Source organism: Spinacia oleracea, chromosome 5 (assembly GCF_020520425.1).
Source record: "Spinacia oleracea cultivar Varoflay chromosome 5, BTI_SOV_V1, whole genome shotgun sequence".
NCBI classification, from domain to species: domain Eukaryota; kingdom Viridiplantae; phylum Streptophyta; class Magnoliopsida; order Caryophyllales; family Amaranthaceae; genus Spinacia; species Spinacia oleracea.
Genome location: NC_079491.1, coordinates 101,844,567 through 101,862,104, shown reverse-complemented (window position 1 = coordinate 101,862,104; position 17,538 = coordinate 101,844,567). Strand labels below are relative to the sequence as shown.

General features: G+C 37.1%; 1 protein-coding gene across 1 annotated transcript; it reads left to right on the top strand.

Moving 5' to 3' along the window:
* The first annotated feature begins 10,921 nt into the window (after positions 1-10,921).
* On the top strand, positions 10,922-11,943 carry LOC130461745 (uncharacterized). The gene is made up of 2 exons (XM_056829933.1): positions 10,922-11,589; positions 11,664-11,943. Exons 1-2 carry the CDS (start codon positions 10,922-10,924, stop codon positions 11,941-11,943), a joined length of 948 nt encoding a protein of 315 aa, XP_056685911.1.
* Positions 11,944-17,538: the final 5,595 nt, after the last annotated feature.

Sequence of the window (17,538 nt, the reverse complement as noted above, 5' to 3'; positions counted from 1 at the left end):
AAATTACTACCCTATGAGTGACATAAATGTCACTCATCAGGAGCATCCTCGAGAAAGTGACAGTCTTGAAAGATCTCGAATCCAGGGTATAGAATCCCTCTTGAAGTATCGTAGAAAGGCTCTGGAAAGTCGAAGTACAAGTCATCCTCTCCTTCTTTTGTGAATTGCCCATTGAGTGTACGCTGATGAGGAAGTATGTTAAATTGATCATTGCCAGCTCGACGGGCTCTTAGCTTAGCCTTTTGCTGCTTGTTATCGAACTGAGTCGGCTTGTATCCTAGACCACAACAGTCAGTCTGTCCATCGGCTTTTAAAGGAGACCCGGTAAGCGGCGGCAGAGTAGTACCCAAGAAGCGCCCACGCTTGATCATCATGCGCCTAGCCATGGGATTCATTCTGGACTCAATGGCTCCAACTTCGGCACTGAACCCCCAAAGTTCTTCATCATTGTCATCATGTTCTATTAGTATTAGAGCCTTATCGGCTATCTTGGTTCTTGGATGGGATGCATTTAGAGTAATGACATTTCCTTGGACTTCCATTCGGACTTTCTAATGGAGTGAAGATGGGACAGCCTTGAGGTTGTGGATCCATGGTCTCCCCAAAAGGAGATTGAAACTTGCCTTGATGTTGAGCACTTGAAAGCTCACTTTGCGCTCGATTGGGCTTGTGCGGAGTAAAAGATTGAGAGTTCCCATTGCTTCCCGACGAGTGTTGTCATAGGCGCGCACACCTTGGAAGGAACTAGAAAAGTCACTAGGAGTGAAGCCCAAATTCTCAGCAGTGCGAAGAGGACACACATTGATGGCTGACCCATTGTCCACTAGAGTCATGGGGATGATTTTGTCTTTTTATTCAACAGTTAAATAGAGAGCCTTGTGATGGCTTGCCCCCTCAAGTGGGAGGTCTTCATTTGTAAAGGTAATTTCTTCTTCCAGATTTGTAAGTAACCCGACCAACTGATCAGGAGTGACTTATGGGGTGACATTCAACTTGACAAGAGCATTGATTAGAGCAGTGCGATGTTCCACAGAGGAAGCCATGAGTTTCCAAATATTAACCTCTTCCTTTGTGCGCTTCAATTGCTTGATCAAAGGATTCTCCTCAGCGGGTAGAGGGATGTTAGCTGCCGGTGTCGTTTTGTTGACTGGCTCTTGAATACGACCGGATCTGGTCATGACCTGAACACTGTTTTCTGCCTTAGGGTCCAAGTACCAGTCGACGCTCACAATTTCTCGGCATTCATCGTCAGAGATGTTCTCAATAGGAGGGTCTTGATATGAGTCTTCGTCATCGCTGGCCCATATCCCACAAATGTCTTCTTGAGGCAATCCAGATTCTGAGTTTTCACTTGGCTGCACAGGGTGTGGCACAGGCCTTTGGTTATGAAAGATTTCCTCTACCTCAAAAGGACCCACAGCATGGAAGAGAGTTTCTTGATTGTCTTCGAGAGCCCTTATGCGAGCCTCAGCTTCCTCAAAACGTTCATAGAGCTCTGCTACGGCCGGTGCTAGTGAAGCCATCTTGAATAGGATTCTGAGAGAACGAGTCCGAGCACCTAGTTACGACATGATTTTGAACTTTAGAACTTGGAATTCTCGATACATGATATGATATGCATGCAATGAATGAGACCTAGACTTGACTCTAAGTGCTACTCCGAAGATTCGGGACTTTGGATTTTGTATTTGTATTCGGGATTTGCGACCCATTGGAAATGTTTTAGGAGATTGGATATTGTATTATTTCAGGGGAGTTTCAACCCAATTGAAAGGGAATTGATCTTGTATTGTTTCAAGGGAATTTCAACCCGTCAATATTTTAGGGGAATTTCAACCCATTGGATCTTGGAATATTTTAGGGGGATTTCAACCCGTAGTAGAATTCGAAGTATTTTAGGGGAGTTTCAACCCATTGGATCTTGGAATATTTTAGGGGAATTTAATTCAACCCATCGAATAGAATTTTGAACTTGTATTATTTATGGGGAGTTTCGACCCATCGAATAACAATTTTGAACTTGTATTATTTCTGGGGAGTTTCAACCCATCGAACAGGAATTTTAAACTTGTATTATTTCTGGGGAGTTTCAACCCATGATAGAATGAGGAATTTGAATTTTTACTATTTCAAGGGATTTTCAACCCATTTGAAGTGTTCTGAGGGATCGAAATGTATTATTTCAGGGAAGTTTGAATTTGTAATTGGAAGCGACGGAAAGCAAGGATTTTTTTGTAGCTTGAAGATGAATTCGAAGTTTGAATTTGATTCGAAGTTTGAGCATTGAAATGGGAAAGAGGCACTTTCGTATAGAACATGAGATGTTTGAATTTGAATATTCCGGCATCGCGCTATCATGGAATTTTGAATTTGAAATTGAATGAGGAAAATTCGGCATTACGCCATCATGGATTTGGAATTGGAATGTTCCGAATATGGGACTTGAGATTAGAAATTTTGAACTTGAGGTTTGGAATATGGAATGGAAGAGTCGGCATTACGACGACATGGATTTGAACATTTGAGGTTTTGAGATTGAAATTGGTGATTTGAATTTGAGATTTGAAGGCTTGAAAGTTTTGACTAGAAAATCCGGCATGATACCGTTGGATTTGAGTTTTGAATTTGAAATTTTAAGTTTGAATTGGAAAATCCGGCATTATGACGCCGTTGGATTTGAACTTGAATTTGAAATTTGAAATTTGGATTGGAAAATCCGGCATTATGTCACCGTTGGATTTGAATTTTGAATTTGGAACTTGAAATTTGGACTAGAAAATCCGGCATTATGACGCCGTTGGATTGGATTTTGAATTTGAAACTAGAAAATCCGGCTTTATGACGCCGTTGGATTGGACTTGGAATTTGAAACTCGAAAATCCAGCATTATGACGCCGTTGGATTGGACTTGGAATTTGAAACTCAAAATTTTGACTAGAAAATCCGGCATTATGACGCCGTTGGATTGAGTTTGAATTTGGCATTTGTGCGTGAGGCGTGTTTAAGGGTTTTGAATCAAATGGAGTGGCACTCCTAAAAGACCTTAAATCGACGATTTTAGATGCATGAGGTTTGAATGATGCTCCTAGCGGTTTGGTTTCCTAGTTGGAGGCTAATGGGTTTTGGCAAGCTAGAACTCGAGGTTAGCCATTCACGCGTGCAAAGACGCCCACACAATGCACACGTAGCACGTTGTCACACTAACATGAATATGAGTGCAACATGCAAAGTTCTCAACCTAAGGTCGGTCTAAGTTTTGTATGATGCAAGTGGTCGGCTTTGGGTGTCAAAAGGTACTCGACTAAGAGGAAGATCTGACGACAACTTGCACCTCCACCTAAGGGACGTGTGTGTCGGCAGACGACCTCCATACTTGACATCGGGAATGTAAAGCAAATGCCAAGTTTTGGTAGGCGCGGAAATGGTCACACACTTTGGTCGGGAACCGTATGGAGAGTCACCATTTCGTTGCCCCCGGGGCTAGCCCGAATGTAGAACACATCCGTTTGGGCAAGGTAGAAATTCGTTTTCCACAAATAAGGTTTTCGAAAAATGCATGAAATGCCTAGAAATTCAAAATTGAAATCGCACTTGAATATTGTATTTTGAAAGCTCGTTTTTCTACATTCGTTCTCAAGGTTTGGGAGCGTCCTTCAAAATACAGAAATAGACTAACTCCCACTTGAAAACTTCGAGCAACATGGGCAACAAGCCACTGTGAGCCACTATTCTGGATGCAGGCAGTGGCGTTTGGCGCAGGTGGCTGCGCCTAGCGCCAGTGTTGGCATCCAGTACTTAAGCAGATCAGTGGCTTGATGATCAAAGTCTGCTCGTATTTTTGAAGTTGGAATCAGGAACTCCCCAGTTGAGTCGCCAGAATTGTAGGCGGGTATTTTTCGTACGTTGCTTTCCTTTCCTACGGGGCGGTGTTAGGACCTTTGTATTTTTGTACTTTGAAGGAGTCGTCACCAAATATTGTTTAGGGTCTCGTTTGGAAAGACAAAAAAAATGACTCTATTAGGATAAGGCTTTGAATCTTCGAAACGGATGGGTGAGATTCGAGCAAGGGAACGAGATGCTTATTCCGCGAGCTTTAGAAATAATTCAAGTGCGTGACACAACATTTTCGAAAAAATACCCTAGTTTAGACTATGTGGGTTTGAATTTAGAACAAATAGAATTTCTACTTTTTATTGTGGCCACTTTGCTTTATAGTGAATTTAAGGGAACCTAAGATCGGTTTTTCCAAGAAATTATCTTTGTTAAGCGTGGTGTAGCCTTGTATTTTGTTGAATTTATCATGTGCGGTGATGAAAGCGATAAGCAAATAAAGCAACATCACAATTGAAAATAAGTGCGGAATTAGTAAAGTACAAGACCCCCTAGAAATGGACTAGGAAGTAGAACCACATTGCCTAGAAGGACTAGGCAAGTAAAGTTGCATAATTGAAAGTGCGGAATTGAAATGCGGAATTGAAATTGCGGAATTGAAAGGTGCCGAATTGAAAGGTGCATAATTGAAATTGCGGAATTGAAATTGTAATATTGAAATTGAACTTAAGCACATGAGATCCGAACGCCAAACGCTACTTAAAAATAAGTGCGTCCGACACGGATTCAAAGCTAAAAAATCTCAACTTAAGGATGGATTGTTCACCCAAAGTATCCTAGATTTTGCACATAGAACTTGAACTTGAAGGGTTTGAAACTTGAAATATTGAACTTGAAATATTGAACTTGAACTTGAAACTTTGAATTTGAACTTGAGAAACTTTGAACTTAAGAGTTTTGAATCTCAAAGATCGGACCTTTTAATGTTGAAAAGGCTTAATCTTTGATGTGCTCTTACTTTGAAAGGATCCTAGTTTAGGGAAGTAGTCATGAGCTACCCTAAGCATTGTTGGATCTTGAAATTTGAAAACTTGAACTTGTATATTGAAAAAATGGAGTCTTGAATCTCAAAGACTAAACCTTTAAAAGTTAGAAAGGCATCATCTTTGATTACTCCACATTTTGAAAATGATTCTAGTTCAAAGAAGTGATTACAAACAACTTTGAACATCCTTGAATCTTGAAAGTTTGCATTTTTGTAGTTTGAAAAGTTTAGATTTTGAAGAAATGTATGATTGTTGTAAGTGACATTTTTAAGATTAAAAATGCCAACTCATGAATCATTTTTGAAAGAGAAAAATCAAAGAAGCATGATTGATTATGGTGGGATTCGGAATTACCTATTGAGGCTTAGGCAAGAATTCCGTTTAGAGCTCCGAATTGCTTAGATCTTGAAATATTGTACGAGATTTTGAAGGTTTTTTGGATTTTGATTTGAGTGGCAATTTTTGTATTACGACGTTGTGTTTTGAATTTTTCCTCCCCATAATGTTCATAATTAGGGGTTTTTATAGGAGGATTTGCTGCTAAACGCCAGCCAACGCCAGCGTCCAGTGCAGCACCAGCGTCCAGCGCTGCTGACGTGGTGCAGATGCTGCCAAAACAAGGACGCGGGCTCCTTCCTTTCTTTGTCTTGTATTGATGTACCTTCGTACTATTTGTACGAAGTTGGCACGTAGTGATTGCTTGGGGATTAAGGCTTGGTTTGCGTCTAAAAACAAGCCGTTTCGGGTTTTTGAATTTCGATTTTACGGGACGAGGCCCGGCTTGCTCGGTTTTGTGGGTCGGTGCCTGAATTTGGATTGCTTAATGTCATTTTGACTAGAAAAGGCCTCGTAAAACCAATGGAATAGTCCATTGGGTGAGATTGTACTTGGATTTTGAAATTGAGTTTTGGAAATTGTATTTTGTACCAAGTTCCGGAATGGGAACGGCCTCGGGGATTGGAATTTAGCTCTTGGATTTTGGACATGTTCTTAGCAATTGGGATTTCCGCACGGAGTTTCTCCAACCGCCTAATAAGGATAATGGTATCATCATCATCCCAGTGGGGAGACACAAATTAGGTGTCTACAAGTACCATTTTTTTAAATGTACCATTTCTTTAAGAAACAAGTACTCCTTCCGATTCTATTTGTTCTACCCGTTTGAAATCTTGGGTGGTTTTTAAGAAAACTAGAATCTTAGTTTGTATGGGTATAAGTGTAATGATTGAGTGTAAGAGAAATGATTGTGTGTAAGAGATTCTTTTGTAAAGAATAAAGTAAAGAGAGAGAAAATAATAAAGAAATAAGGGAAAGGGGAGATATTTGATTAAATCCTAACACTTATAAAGCAACAAACTTTGATTACTATTCACACAATAGTTAATTGTCTGATTTGCCCCTCAATTCCTTCATGCTTTTTTTTTGTCTTTTCCTTATCAATAGTTAAATATCTGATTTGCCCTTATTTCTCTTTTTCTTTTTCTTTTTCTTTCTCCTTCTCCGGCTTTCTTTTCCTACCTCAGCTCTTCTTTCCTCTCCTTGCTGCTTTCTATTTCCTTGGTTTGCCTTTATCTCCCTCCCTCTTCTCATAACGATGATCTAACTCCTAACTTCTCTCCTCTTCCATGGCGGATCAGACCAATGTGGTAAGGTGTCTGTCGATTACTTAATATGTTTTTTTAACATTATTTTCTTATCTTTTATTTTTCGTAGATCTGGATGCAATTGATATGGTTTGGTGTTCTTTTTGGGGATTTTCGTAGATCTGTTTTTGTTGTTTTTCATATTCAAATGAATTATAATTATAACGCGTTGTTAATGTGCGACTCATTTTTTCCGGTAATGGTCCGTATTGTTATTTCTTTAATTGGTCCTTATATGAGCCAGATTTTGGGGTTTTTTTTTGAAACTCCACTAATTTTTTTTTGTGGGGTTTTATTAAATGTATAGATTTCTAATGATGAAATTATGGCCATTGGAAAATTATTCGATCTTGTTTACTGTGTAGCTATTGTTGTAATTCGCGTTATTCTGCTTGATTTTCAGAATTTTCTTTGGAATGGTTAAAGAAGACTGTTAAACCGAGTTGATTTGGTCAAGATACCATATTGAGAAAAATGTTTCAGAATTGGGAAAACTTTGTAAAGTAGTTTCCCAATCTGATTTTACTTGATGTCTGAAAATGGAAAAGTGACTCGGTGACTAATCACGGTGCTCTTATGGAATGATCGAAACAATTCTAGCACTATGATTGGAATGAATTTAATCTGATCTGGAAATAATTCCCAGTTTGAGAGGATAATTGGGGTAGGGTGGGTGGGGGAGGGAGTGGGGTGTTTAGGAGTTTTTGGTATTCAATCTCATAATTCATAAGAGCTTTAACGAAATAAGTTATAATACCCAGTTGATATTTCCTTCCGTCAGCCTTTTTTAGCTTATGCATTGTGCCCTTTTTCTCTTTTAATCAATACTTGGATTTTCAATGCGAACTCATAGTGGTCAGTGGTATGCTGGGAAAATCATAATTTAAAAGAGCTGCATTTCAGCAAGATAAGGCAGCTTCATCCTACTTGTGAAAATTTTACCTTGCCAATATGCCGAAAGCCAAACATCCTGAAATTATTGCCTTCATCCTCTCATCGTTTGACATTGAGATTAATGTATTTTCTTTATAGATAATTTCTTTTGCATTCTTTGATATTGAACCAGACTGGTTGCCTTGAGATCATCTATATTCTTGTTGACCGCAAGGTAGAAAATGTAATGTTCAGTTATCTCATTATAAAGGTGGCACCATTGGCAGTGTGCTTTGTGCTGTGATGAATGCATCTGGATATCTCTCTCTAAAACATTAAAAACTAGGATCAATACTTAATTTTAGACTTCAAAATTGATCATCATAATTGTAGGAATGCAATAAAAGGTTACTTGAAGATGCTTGAGCACAAAATCACTATTTCCCCTGTCTGGTGTAATTTATTTTTATGTGTGCCCACTTACAAATGAAATTCCTCAGATCTGGTGGTGTGAAGTAAAAGTGACCTTTGATAAATGATGAATTCTTGATGATCTTTCTTCTTTACCAAATACGATCTTTAAATTTTTTTTGAGTTTTGCATTTTTTTTTGTTGATTCCTAGAAGGTAACCATATAACTACAATCTGTCTTATAGGTGGAATATGAAGCATCTTGTGCTGAATTATTGGATGAGATAGCCGAGGTCCTTCTACTTAGGAACTTCAAGAAAGATTAAGAAAAAGAAGTAATGCAAGTGAAGTTAAAGAACAATCCCCTTCAAAATCTGATAGAAAATTCCTAAATGATCGTGTATCTATCCAAATTACTTAAGATGGGAAGAAGCTGAGAAACCGAACTATTCTCCAGGTGAGCAAAGCATAAATTTTAATTCGCTTCTTTACATGACCTCTTCTATTTCCCTCATATTTGATTGGTTTTTGCTATTTCTTGTAACAAAATGATATATAGGAGTAAGATATTGCACTAAAAATTTGAGAACCTAGGACTATATTGCCAGGGTTCATATGAGGACGAGGATTTCTCATTTCGAAGGAAAAGGTTAAAGTGTTTTTCCCTTTTTTGGTTCAGATCATTATTTTTGTTAGTTGGGTATGGTCCGTCCAAATATAAAGGATTGCATATTGATCAGTTATGCATCTTTGAAGTTTAAATTCAAGACAAGCTAAAAGAAAAGTAAATTTTATTTTTGATGCATTTCCTATTTGAATATTTAAAAATGTTGGCTTGGATTACCTTGATTGCCCAAAATTAGAAGGATCAAGCCTCTTGGTTCCGAAATTTTTGTATGGGTTCTAATAAGTGCCGAAGAAGAACCGAGGCTCTTAGTGGCTAAATTAGAAATCCCAAGACCACGTGTTCTTACACCTTAAGCTTAGTGATGGCCAAACACACTTTAAAAACTTTCTTGTAACCTTTGGTATATCAGAAACTTTCTTGTGCTATGGAATGACCAGCCACTAAAAAGGTAAAGCATGAAGTCAATGGGAGGATTAGGGTTTTGTTTACTGATAAATGGAAAGAGGCTAACGTATTATGGTTTTCTGGTTTGAAAATAAATGTATAAGCGAGCAGGTTGATAATTTGTTTTTTGGTTTGAGAAACAAAATTCTGATTTTGTGTTGGTGTGGCCAGTGTTGCAACAGTTTCCAAGAGTCTGTTGCAGTCTCATCAGTATTGGTTGAATATAATGACATATGACCAGTGTTGGGTTTCTTTAATTTTTCCAGTTCACCAAAAATTTTAGATTGTATTTCTCTCTCCAACCCGATGAGGTTCCACTTTAGGTTTGCTGCTGCTGTAATAGCTTTGTTAAATTGCAGGAGCTATTTTTTGTTTTTTGTTACATAGAACATGAGCTATTTCTTAGTGTTTGCGATATGTTTCAGAGTTGGGACTTTCAAAGTTGTTCCTTGCTCTTGTTTGGTTGAGCAGGGTTTAAAGACATTGGTGTTTGCTAAACATGTAGGCATGGATTCAGAGAAGCAGCTTCTCAGTGTTTACTCTTCTTGCGTTCTGATTCAAGGGAAAGTCTTGTGTTCAAGTTATCAAAGGTGTTGCGGTTGATTGGAATATGCAATAGTGTGTGTGTGTGTGTGTGTGTTTTCTTGCCTATAGCAGTGTTATGTATTTTATTTTATTTTGATGAGAAGAAGTGTTGTGTAATTTGGTAGTGGCTTGTTTTACAGCCTATGGTGAGGATTCTATTTTTGGAAGGCAATCATCCTTTATCTTAAAATTATTTTTGGTATTTAATTTAAAAGAAAGATGGATGATCTTAGTACATATATTTTGAGTGCAGGTGCTTTTAAACTATTCTTCAGATAACTTGAACAAGTATAGAAAACACAACGTAAAATTTATGGTTTTGTATTGTCTATTCCAGGTTAATCTAAATTTAGCGTAATATTTGTCATATTCTAGCATTTCTCATAAATTTGTAAGCGCTCGTATTTTACATAATATTTTTACAAAACAGTTTTATATACCTTGGGGGACTGTGCGCGCTAGCGCACAGTCCAACAACTAGTTATTAAAAAATCAGAAAAAATCTGATTCAAGTGGGGACATGAACCCATGAGGTGGATTTTTATCAACCAATGAACTTACAACAACAATAAAAAACGGAGCAAGGACTTTCATATTTAGGAAAGTCCATTTCCACTTACATTTCCCTCCAAAACAGTTCCTTCCAAAACTTTCCCCTCCAAACTTTTGCCTAAAACTTTTCTCTCCAACTTTTTCCTTAAAAAAACATACCCTTTATAAATAGGGATGACTTTCTAACAAAAATCCATCATAAATACAAAATCCTCTTAGAGCAGTAACAAAAAAAAAAAATCCAAAAGCAATCAATTCACTAAAATTCATCAGCAAGGGGACATAAATGGTTTCAGATCAAGATGAGGACGACTTCCTCCGTTTTTCCGATGATGATGGAGACGGCACGAACTCTGATTCAGAATCTGATGATGATGAGACAACTGGTGGTGTGGCACAAAATGCTGAAAGTGAAGTAAATGCTCATGAATATGGGGACTTTGAGCAGTACCAACAAGTGCCAGACCTTAATGAAGTGCCACAAGAAGTTCCACATGAATGTGCAGTGGGACCACAGCAAACATCAGGTATATTAGATAACCAATTGGTTCCATTTTTGTTTGATTTGAACATGCTAGCACACCAAGAGTCCCCACCATCTCCATTACATCAAACAGAAACGCAACAGCATCATCATAAACCTAAAACCCCTAGTATTAACAATGAATTAAGGCTGGAAATCTTGTTGTTCCTGCTCTTAAGAAAACTTAGGCACTCGGATGACCTCATTCATGGGACAATTGAGGTGGTTGTTAGAAAGTTTGATTACACAAGGAAGACAATTAGAGGGATATGGCAGAAAGCTAAGGCTTTTGGCAGCCATGGATTCATATCTTTGTGAGAGCAAATATTACAACTGTGGTAGGAAGAGAATTCAAGTAACACATGAATCTATAGCATCAAAAGGCATGGGGGACAGAACAAGCATTAGAGATCTTGCAAAGATGCTGAATTTTGGGCCAACAACACTTTGGAGAATGGTGAAAAGAAAACAGATCAAAGCACATTCAAGTCCCTTGCATCCAGGCATTTTAGAAGAATGCAAGATGGCAAGGATGAAGTGGGTACTTGGTCTCATAATGGACTACTCAATACCAATGATCCCACATTATTACAACATGTATGATTTCATTAACATCGATGAGAAATGGTTCTATCTAACGCAAAAAAGTCAAAGAGTCTATTTAGCAAACAATGAACCATTTTCACACAGAAAGGCAAAATCAAGAACAAAGATTCCAAAGTTCATGTTCATGGCAGCAGTAGCAAGGCCAAGGTGGGGAGAAGATGAGCAGTGTGAGTTAGATGGAAATCTAGGTATATTTCCATTCACAGATGCAGTGGCAGCAAAGAGAACATCCAAAAACAGAGTGAAGGGGACAATTGAGACAAAACCAATCAAATTAGTTAATCAGATTGCAACTAGGGCCATGTTAATCAACTACTTAATCCCATCAATTAAAGAGAACTGGCCACCACATGAGGGGGAAAAGGTGATATACATCATTCAAGACAATGCAAAGGCACACATTTTGCAATATAATCAAGAATGGAAACAACACTACAAGCAAGATGGGTTTTACATTGATATTGACTCAAAAACCAACAAACAGTCCAGATTGCAACATCTTGGACTTGGGGGTTTTTTAGGTCAATACAATCACTTATGCACAAAAAGATACCCAAAATGGTGGAAGATTTAAGTGGTGCATTGATTGACTCATTTAATGAACTGCATGCAAAGACTCTATCTAATGTGTGGATGTCACTTCAATATGTTGGAAATGAAATTCTGAAACACAAGGGGGACAACAACTACCAACTCCTACACAACAAGAAAAAGATTTTAGAAGATGAGGGCAATCTGCCAAAACAAGTGAAGGCACCAAGGTGGGCTGTGAATGAGTGTACACAACTTGTTGAAGAATGAAAAGCAAATCAGTGAAGCAAAGAGAAAACAAATAGATTACTTTTTGTGTTTTGGGGATATGTTTTGAAAGTTACAAAAACAAATATTAGGTCACTTTTGTAAGTTTGAATGAAAGCATCACATGTAAGCAAAACATTTTGGAAGCAACATATCTTTTGGAAGAATGAATGAATGTATGAATTTATTGTTCTTAATCATAGTTTAGTTTTTGTTCATCATAATCACATTCATGTTTTATTCTAAGTGTAACTGAAACACAAAAAATCAAATGAATGAATCAACCATTCCTTAAATCATGAAGGGAACATAATTACATGCATACATTGCCAAGGCATGAACAAGGGGACATGAATCAATTTTTAAGGCAAGACATGAACAAGGCAGCAAAGGCAAGGTAGTTAATTACAACATAATTAATTTATAAGGCAAGGCATGGAACAAGGGGACATGAAAGAACAAGGGGACATAATTAGTCAGTAATGCATGGAATGAATCAACAAGGACCATAAGTAAACATCAATTCCTTCAACCATCAAGGCAACATAATTACATCATTGTTGTTGTTTTTCATCATTGAATCCTATGACTTTAATATCCTGCTACCAAATCGAGTAAATGGGAAAGGAAACTCACTCCATTTGATAGAGGATACTAAGAGTTCAGGAAACTCAGGACATACAAAATCACATCTCTAAATAAATCGTCTTCTAAATGGAATGAATACATATCATGTCATATTCAGATGGAAATTCTTCCCACATAAAAGCCGATGCACCAACAGATGTAATATTCGACTTACACAACCATTTCATCATTCAACAAGGCATCAAGAACAAGGCAGCAAGAACAAGGCATCAAGAACAAGGAAGCAATGAACAAGGCAATAAGAACAAGGCAGCAAGAACAAGGCATCAAGAACAAGGCAACAATGAACAAGGCAACAAGAACAAGGTAGCAATGCACAAGGAAACAATGAACATGGAAAATCATGAACAGGGCAGCAATGAACAAGGCAAAGAATGTGAAAATAGGAAGGTGAGGTTTCAATCTCATGTAAGTTGATTTACATCATTGACCAATTTGTTTCTAAATTATTAACAACCTCATCATCCTTTTACCAAAGGGGATACATGATCACTTCGGCTCATGTGAAATGATCTTTATTGCCTTTGGCAAAAGGAGATGAAAGACATGTTTAAAAACAAAAATATCAGGTTATCAACAAATATATTGTAGAATATCACTAACACCATATTACTAAAATCATGATCTCAGAATGTCCCCAAGCATCACTGACACAAACCCTATCCACTAACACTTAGCACCTGAAAAACATCATTGATGCTAATGGCGCATGAGTGTTAATGGAAGAATGGGTTTGAGTCTCAGCAAATGATGACTCATCATAGATCAAACAAAACAAAGAACAAGGCAGCAATGAACAAGGAACTACAATCTCAGATTATCAACAATTACATCATTGAATATGAACAAGGCAAGGACACATAATCAAAAGGGAAAATATGAATAAGAGGTTTCAATCTCAGTTTAGTTGATTTACATCATTGACCACATTTGTTTCTAAAATTTTTACAACCTCATCATCATTTTACAAAAGAGAATACATGATCACTTTGTCTCATGTGAAATGAAAGTTATCCCCTTTTGCAAAAGAAGAAGGACATTTTTAGAAGAAAAAAAATCTCAGATTATCAACAATTACATCATAGATCAAACAACAAATGATGACCCATCATAGATTAAACGAAACAACTTTCAGAAAGGCATGAACAAGGTGGGTCATATAGGACTCACACACATGGGATATTAGCAAACATTAGGGTTTCAATCTCAGATTTGTTGATTTACATCATTGATCGTTTTGTTTCAATATTTTCATAACTTTAACATCCTTTTGCCGAATGGAATGATTGATATTCACTATTGATCATGTGAAATGACAATCACTCTGTTCGACAAAAGGAGTTAAATGACAAATATTCAAACATAAATCTCAGAATATCAATAATTACATAATTAATTATCACTAACACCACATTCATACATGTTGTTTTAGTGTTTTGGTGGTTCTTCCAAAAGGAATTGGAAAATTGTTAACTATCGCATTGGATAGTAAAAAGTCACTCAATCCCCTTTGAAGGACCACCTAAAGACTAAAAGTCATTCATGCAAGACATCAATATTCATCTCAGGATGTCCCAAGCATCATTGAAACAAATTCAACCTACAAACACTTAGCGCCTGAGAAGCATCATCACCGATACGAATTGCCGCCCGAGTGAGTGTAGGTAACTGGAATTGTTTCTCAGCATATAAAAGACTCATCATCGATGCACCACAACAAAGGAACTTAAGGGGACAACTAACAACTAAGTAAGTAAACAAGACATGAATTGCCTCTCCAGTCTAATGCCTGTTTATATGCGAATGATTCAATTTAATTGTTTTCTAAGACATTAAAACTGGCAAAAGACCGAAAAGCCAAAACAAATCATGTCAATTTTGGTTTCAGATGTCCCCAAGCTTCATTGAAGCACACCATGTTCACAAACCATTAGCACACAAAATCCTCAAACAGCTTACGGCTGGATGCTAATGGTGCACTTTGGTTTATAAAGCATGGATAGTTTCTCAGCAAACTGAAAGACTCATCACAGATCTCATACAAACCCTAAGCCAATTATACTTAAGGGACACACATGAACATCAAGCATTCAAGAAAGACAAACATTAAGAGGGGACTTTAATGATTCAATTTATTTCAAACATATCAATTCAATCAAGCTTTGCTGATTTAAATCATGTTTTATTCTTTAATTCAGAAACCCATCCTCATATGCTTTCACCCCTCTCACAATCATCAAGGCAACATTAGTTAACCAACAAACATACTTCAACACAATTAGAGGGGCATTCAACATGCATACAATAACATCAAGTAAATGACACATAATTTTTTTATACCAATATCACAACATCATCAATAAGGCAACATTTTATCAACCAAGGCAACATTTTATCAAGCAACAAGGAAACATTTATCAATCAACAAGGAAACATTTTTCATTCAACAAGGAAAAATAAGAGGACATGCATACACTTCAAGCCCTATAACATCATCATTAAAATAACAAAACCCCTGGCCAACAACAGATCACAGTTGTTGGCATTTCCACCTTATGTCTCCACAACTAGCCAGCATTACAAAAGATAAAAAAAAAAAGAGTTTTTAGAAGACACACTTATCTCTAAGCATCAACTGCCTTAGGTGATTTTCCTTTTAGATCAGCTTCCTTCAACTTTGGGGACGAAGCTGAACATTTCCCATCAGACACCTCAGGAACACCATCTGTGTTCTCACACTCACCCACATAGTATAGGCCGAATGAATCAGATTGATTGGGTTCCTTGCAAGAAAGAGGGGACATAAAAGGTGATAATATATTATAGATCATGCAAATGAACAAGAAAATAAAAAAACTCCAAACATTATAGATAATTTCTAATCAGACATGTAAATGAACATCATAGCAAAAAAAATTCACAACTAAATAAGAATCATCTCAAATCAGACATGCAAATGAACAACATATCAAAAACAGTTTCACAATTTTCAGATCATCTCACATCAGACATGCAACTTAATAAGATATCAAAAATACTCTTAAATTTTCAGATAAACTCAAATTAGACATGCAAATGAACATGAAATCCAAATACCTCCAAACACTTAAACTCATCTCAAATCAGACATGCAATTGAACAAGAAATCCAAATAAACTTCATAACATAAAGATCATCAATAATCAAACATGCAAATGAAATCAAATAAATTCAGAACTTAAAAAAAAAAATCATGGGATCCTCTTCTTCCAAAACTCATAAATTCCAACAAATTCATAAATTCATGGGATCGATGACATGCAAACAAATTCATAAATTCAAACAAATTCACAAATTCAAACTGTTGCACAGGAAATTAATGGGATCGATGACATGCTAATCAAAAAAATCATAAAATCACAAAAAAATTCATGGGATCGATGACATGCAAATCGAAAACATCATAAAAAAAAAAAAAATTCAAAAAATCTCCTAAATTCACAATAATATCACCCGATCAACATATTTCAGACATGCTAGTTGAAAAAATCCGAAAAACATATTATTTCTTGTTAAATCACATTAGGGTCGAATAAATCACAAAAAATCATCAAAAATCCCAAAAAATAGAGTAAACCCCAATTATTTTAGAAATCAGAATTTTCCATAGAAAGTCACAAAAAATTCCAAATAAATCCCGAAAAATAGAGTAAACCTTAATTTACTTAGAAATCACAAAAAACTGGAAAATATACCTCATCAGATTCGTCTCCTCCAAAGAATCTCAGATCTGCTGGTGAGGGCATCCGATCTTCATATTTTGACTCCACCTCTTCACTAGGCCCCACTTCTTTTTTCTCCAACCAAGCTTTGAGATAATTTCGAGTACTCGTATTCTCTTTCTGGGCCAACCTCAAATTATTCAAATACTCGCCAAAATACGAGTGTCCGTTGTTGGGACAATTGCATTTCGACCCCCAATCACAGTTTGGGTCAGGAATGCATTTCCCAGAAGTACCCATCTAATAACTCGACAGAGATTTGGAAGAAGAGGATCCCATAAAAAAATGAAGAAACCCTAAAAACTCCGATTTAGTTCCCCATAAATTTTTCGAGAGAAAATCGAAAACCGACGACGATTTGGGACGAATTAGGGACAAAAAAAGAGGGGATCTGATCGGAATGAAGTTCCGTTTAAAATTTGAGAATAAGTTTGAGCGAAAAAACCAAAGATCTGAGAGTTCTCAACAAAACAACGAAGAACAGAGGCGGAGAACTTTAGGGTTTCTTGGGAAACAAAGGGTTTTTTGAGGAGAGAGAGAGAGAGAGGAATCTAGAGAGAATGAGGGAGAGAGAGGGGTGAAAGTGATGGGCTTATACACTAGTAGAGAAATCGTCATGTGCTTCTCTTCAAGTGCGACTCATTTAGTAAATTGGCAGCACTTGAGAGCACAAAAACAAAAAAATGCATTTTCGCAAGTGCATGCTCATTTTAGAAAATTGGCAACACTTAATTTCAAGTGCGGGCATTTCACAAATGAGCCGCACAAAAGTTCTCTGAAAATAGATGCAGCCCAATTTTTTTTTCCCAAAAATAAAGCGGTGATCTTTTTCATCTTCCTGCTCCTGCTTCTCCTCCCCTTCTCTGCTTCTACCATCGCCATCGCCGCCCCTCCATCGCCGCTTCTGAGAGGAAGAACATAGTCTCAAGGTTATTCCATATTGATTCGTCCCCCATCCACCCACACAATCAAAAGCTTCTAGTTTCCCTAATTTGAAGAAATCGTTCAACGATTCTGCTTAATTCAAGTTTCCCAGGTAATTACACTTTCTACATGTGACTCAATTTTTGTTTCAGTTTATTTTCGATTTAAAATTCAAGTTCATAGGGTCGAATCCATTCAAGTTTAATTGGATTTGTTCCCATTTCCCCACTCTTCCTTCCCTCACATTCGTTCTTCTCTGGCGAGC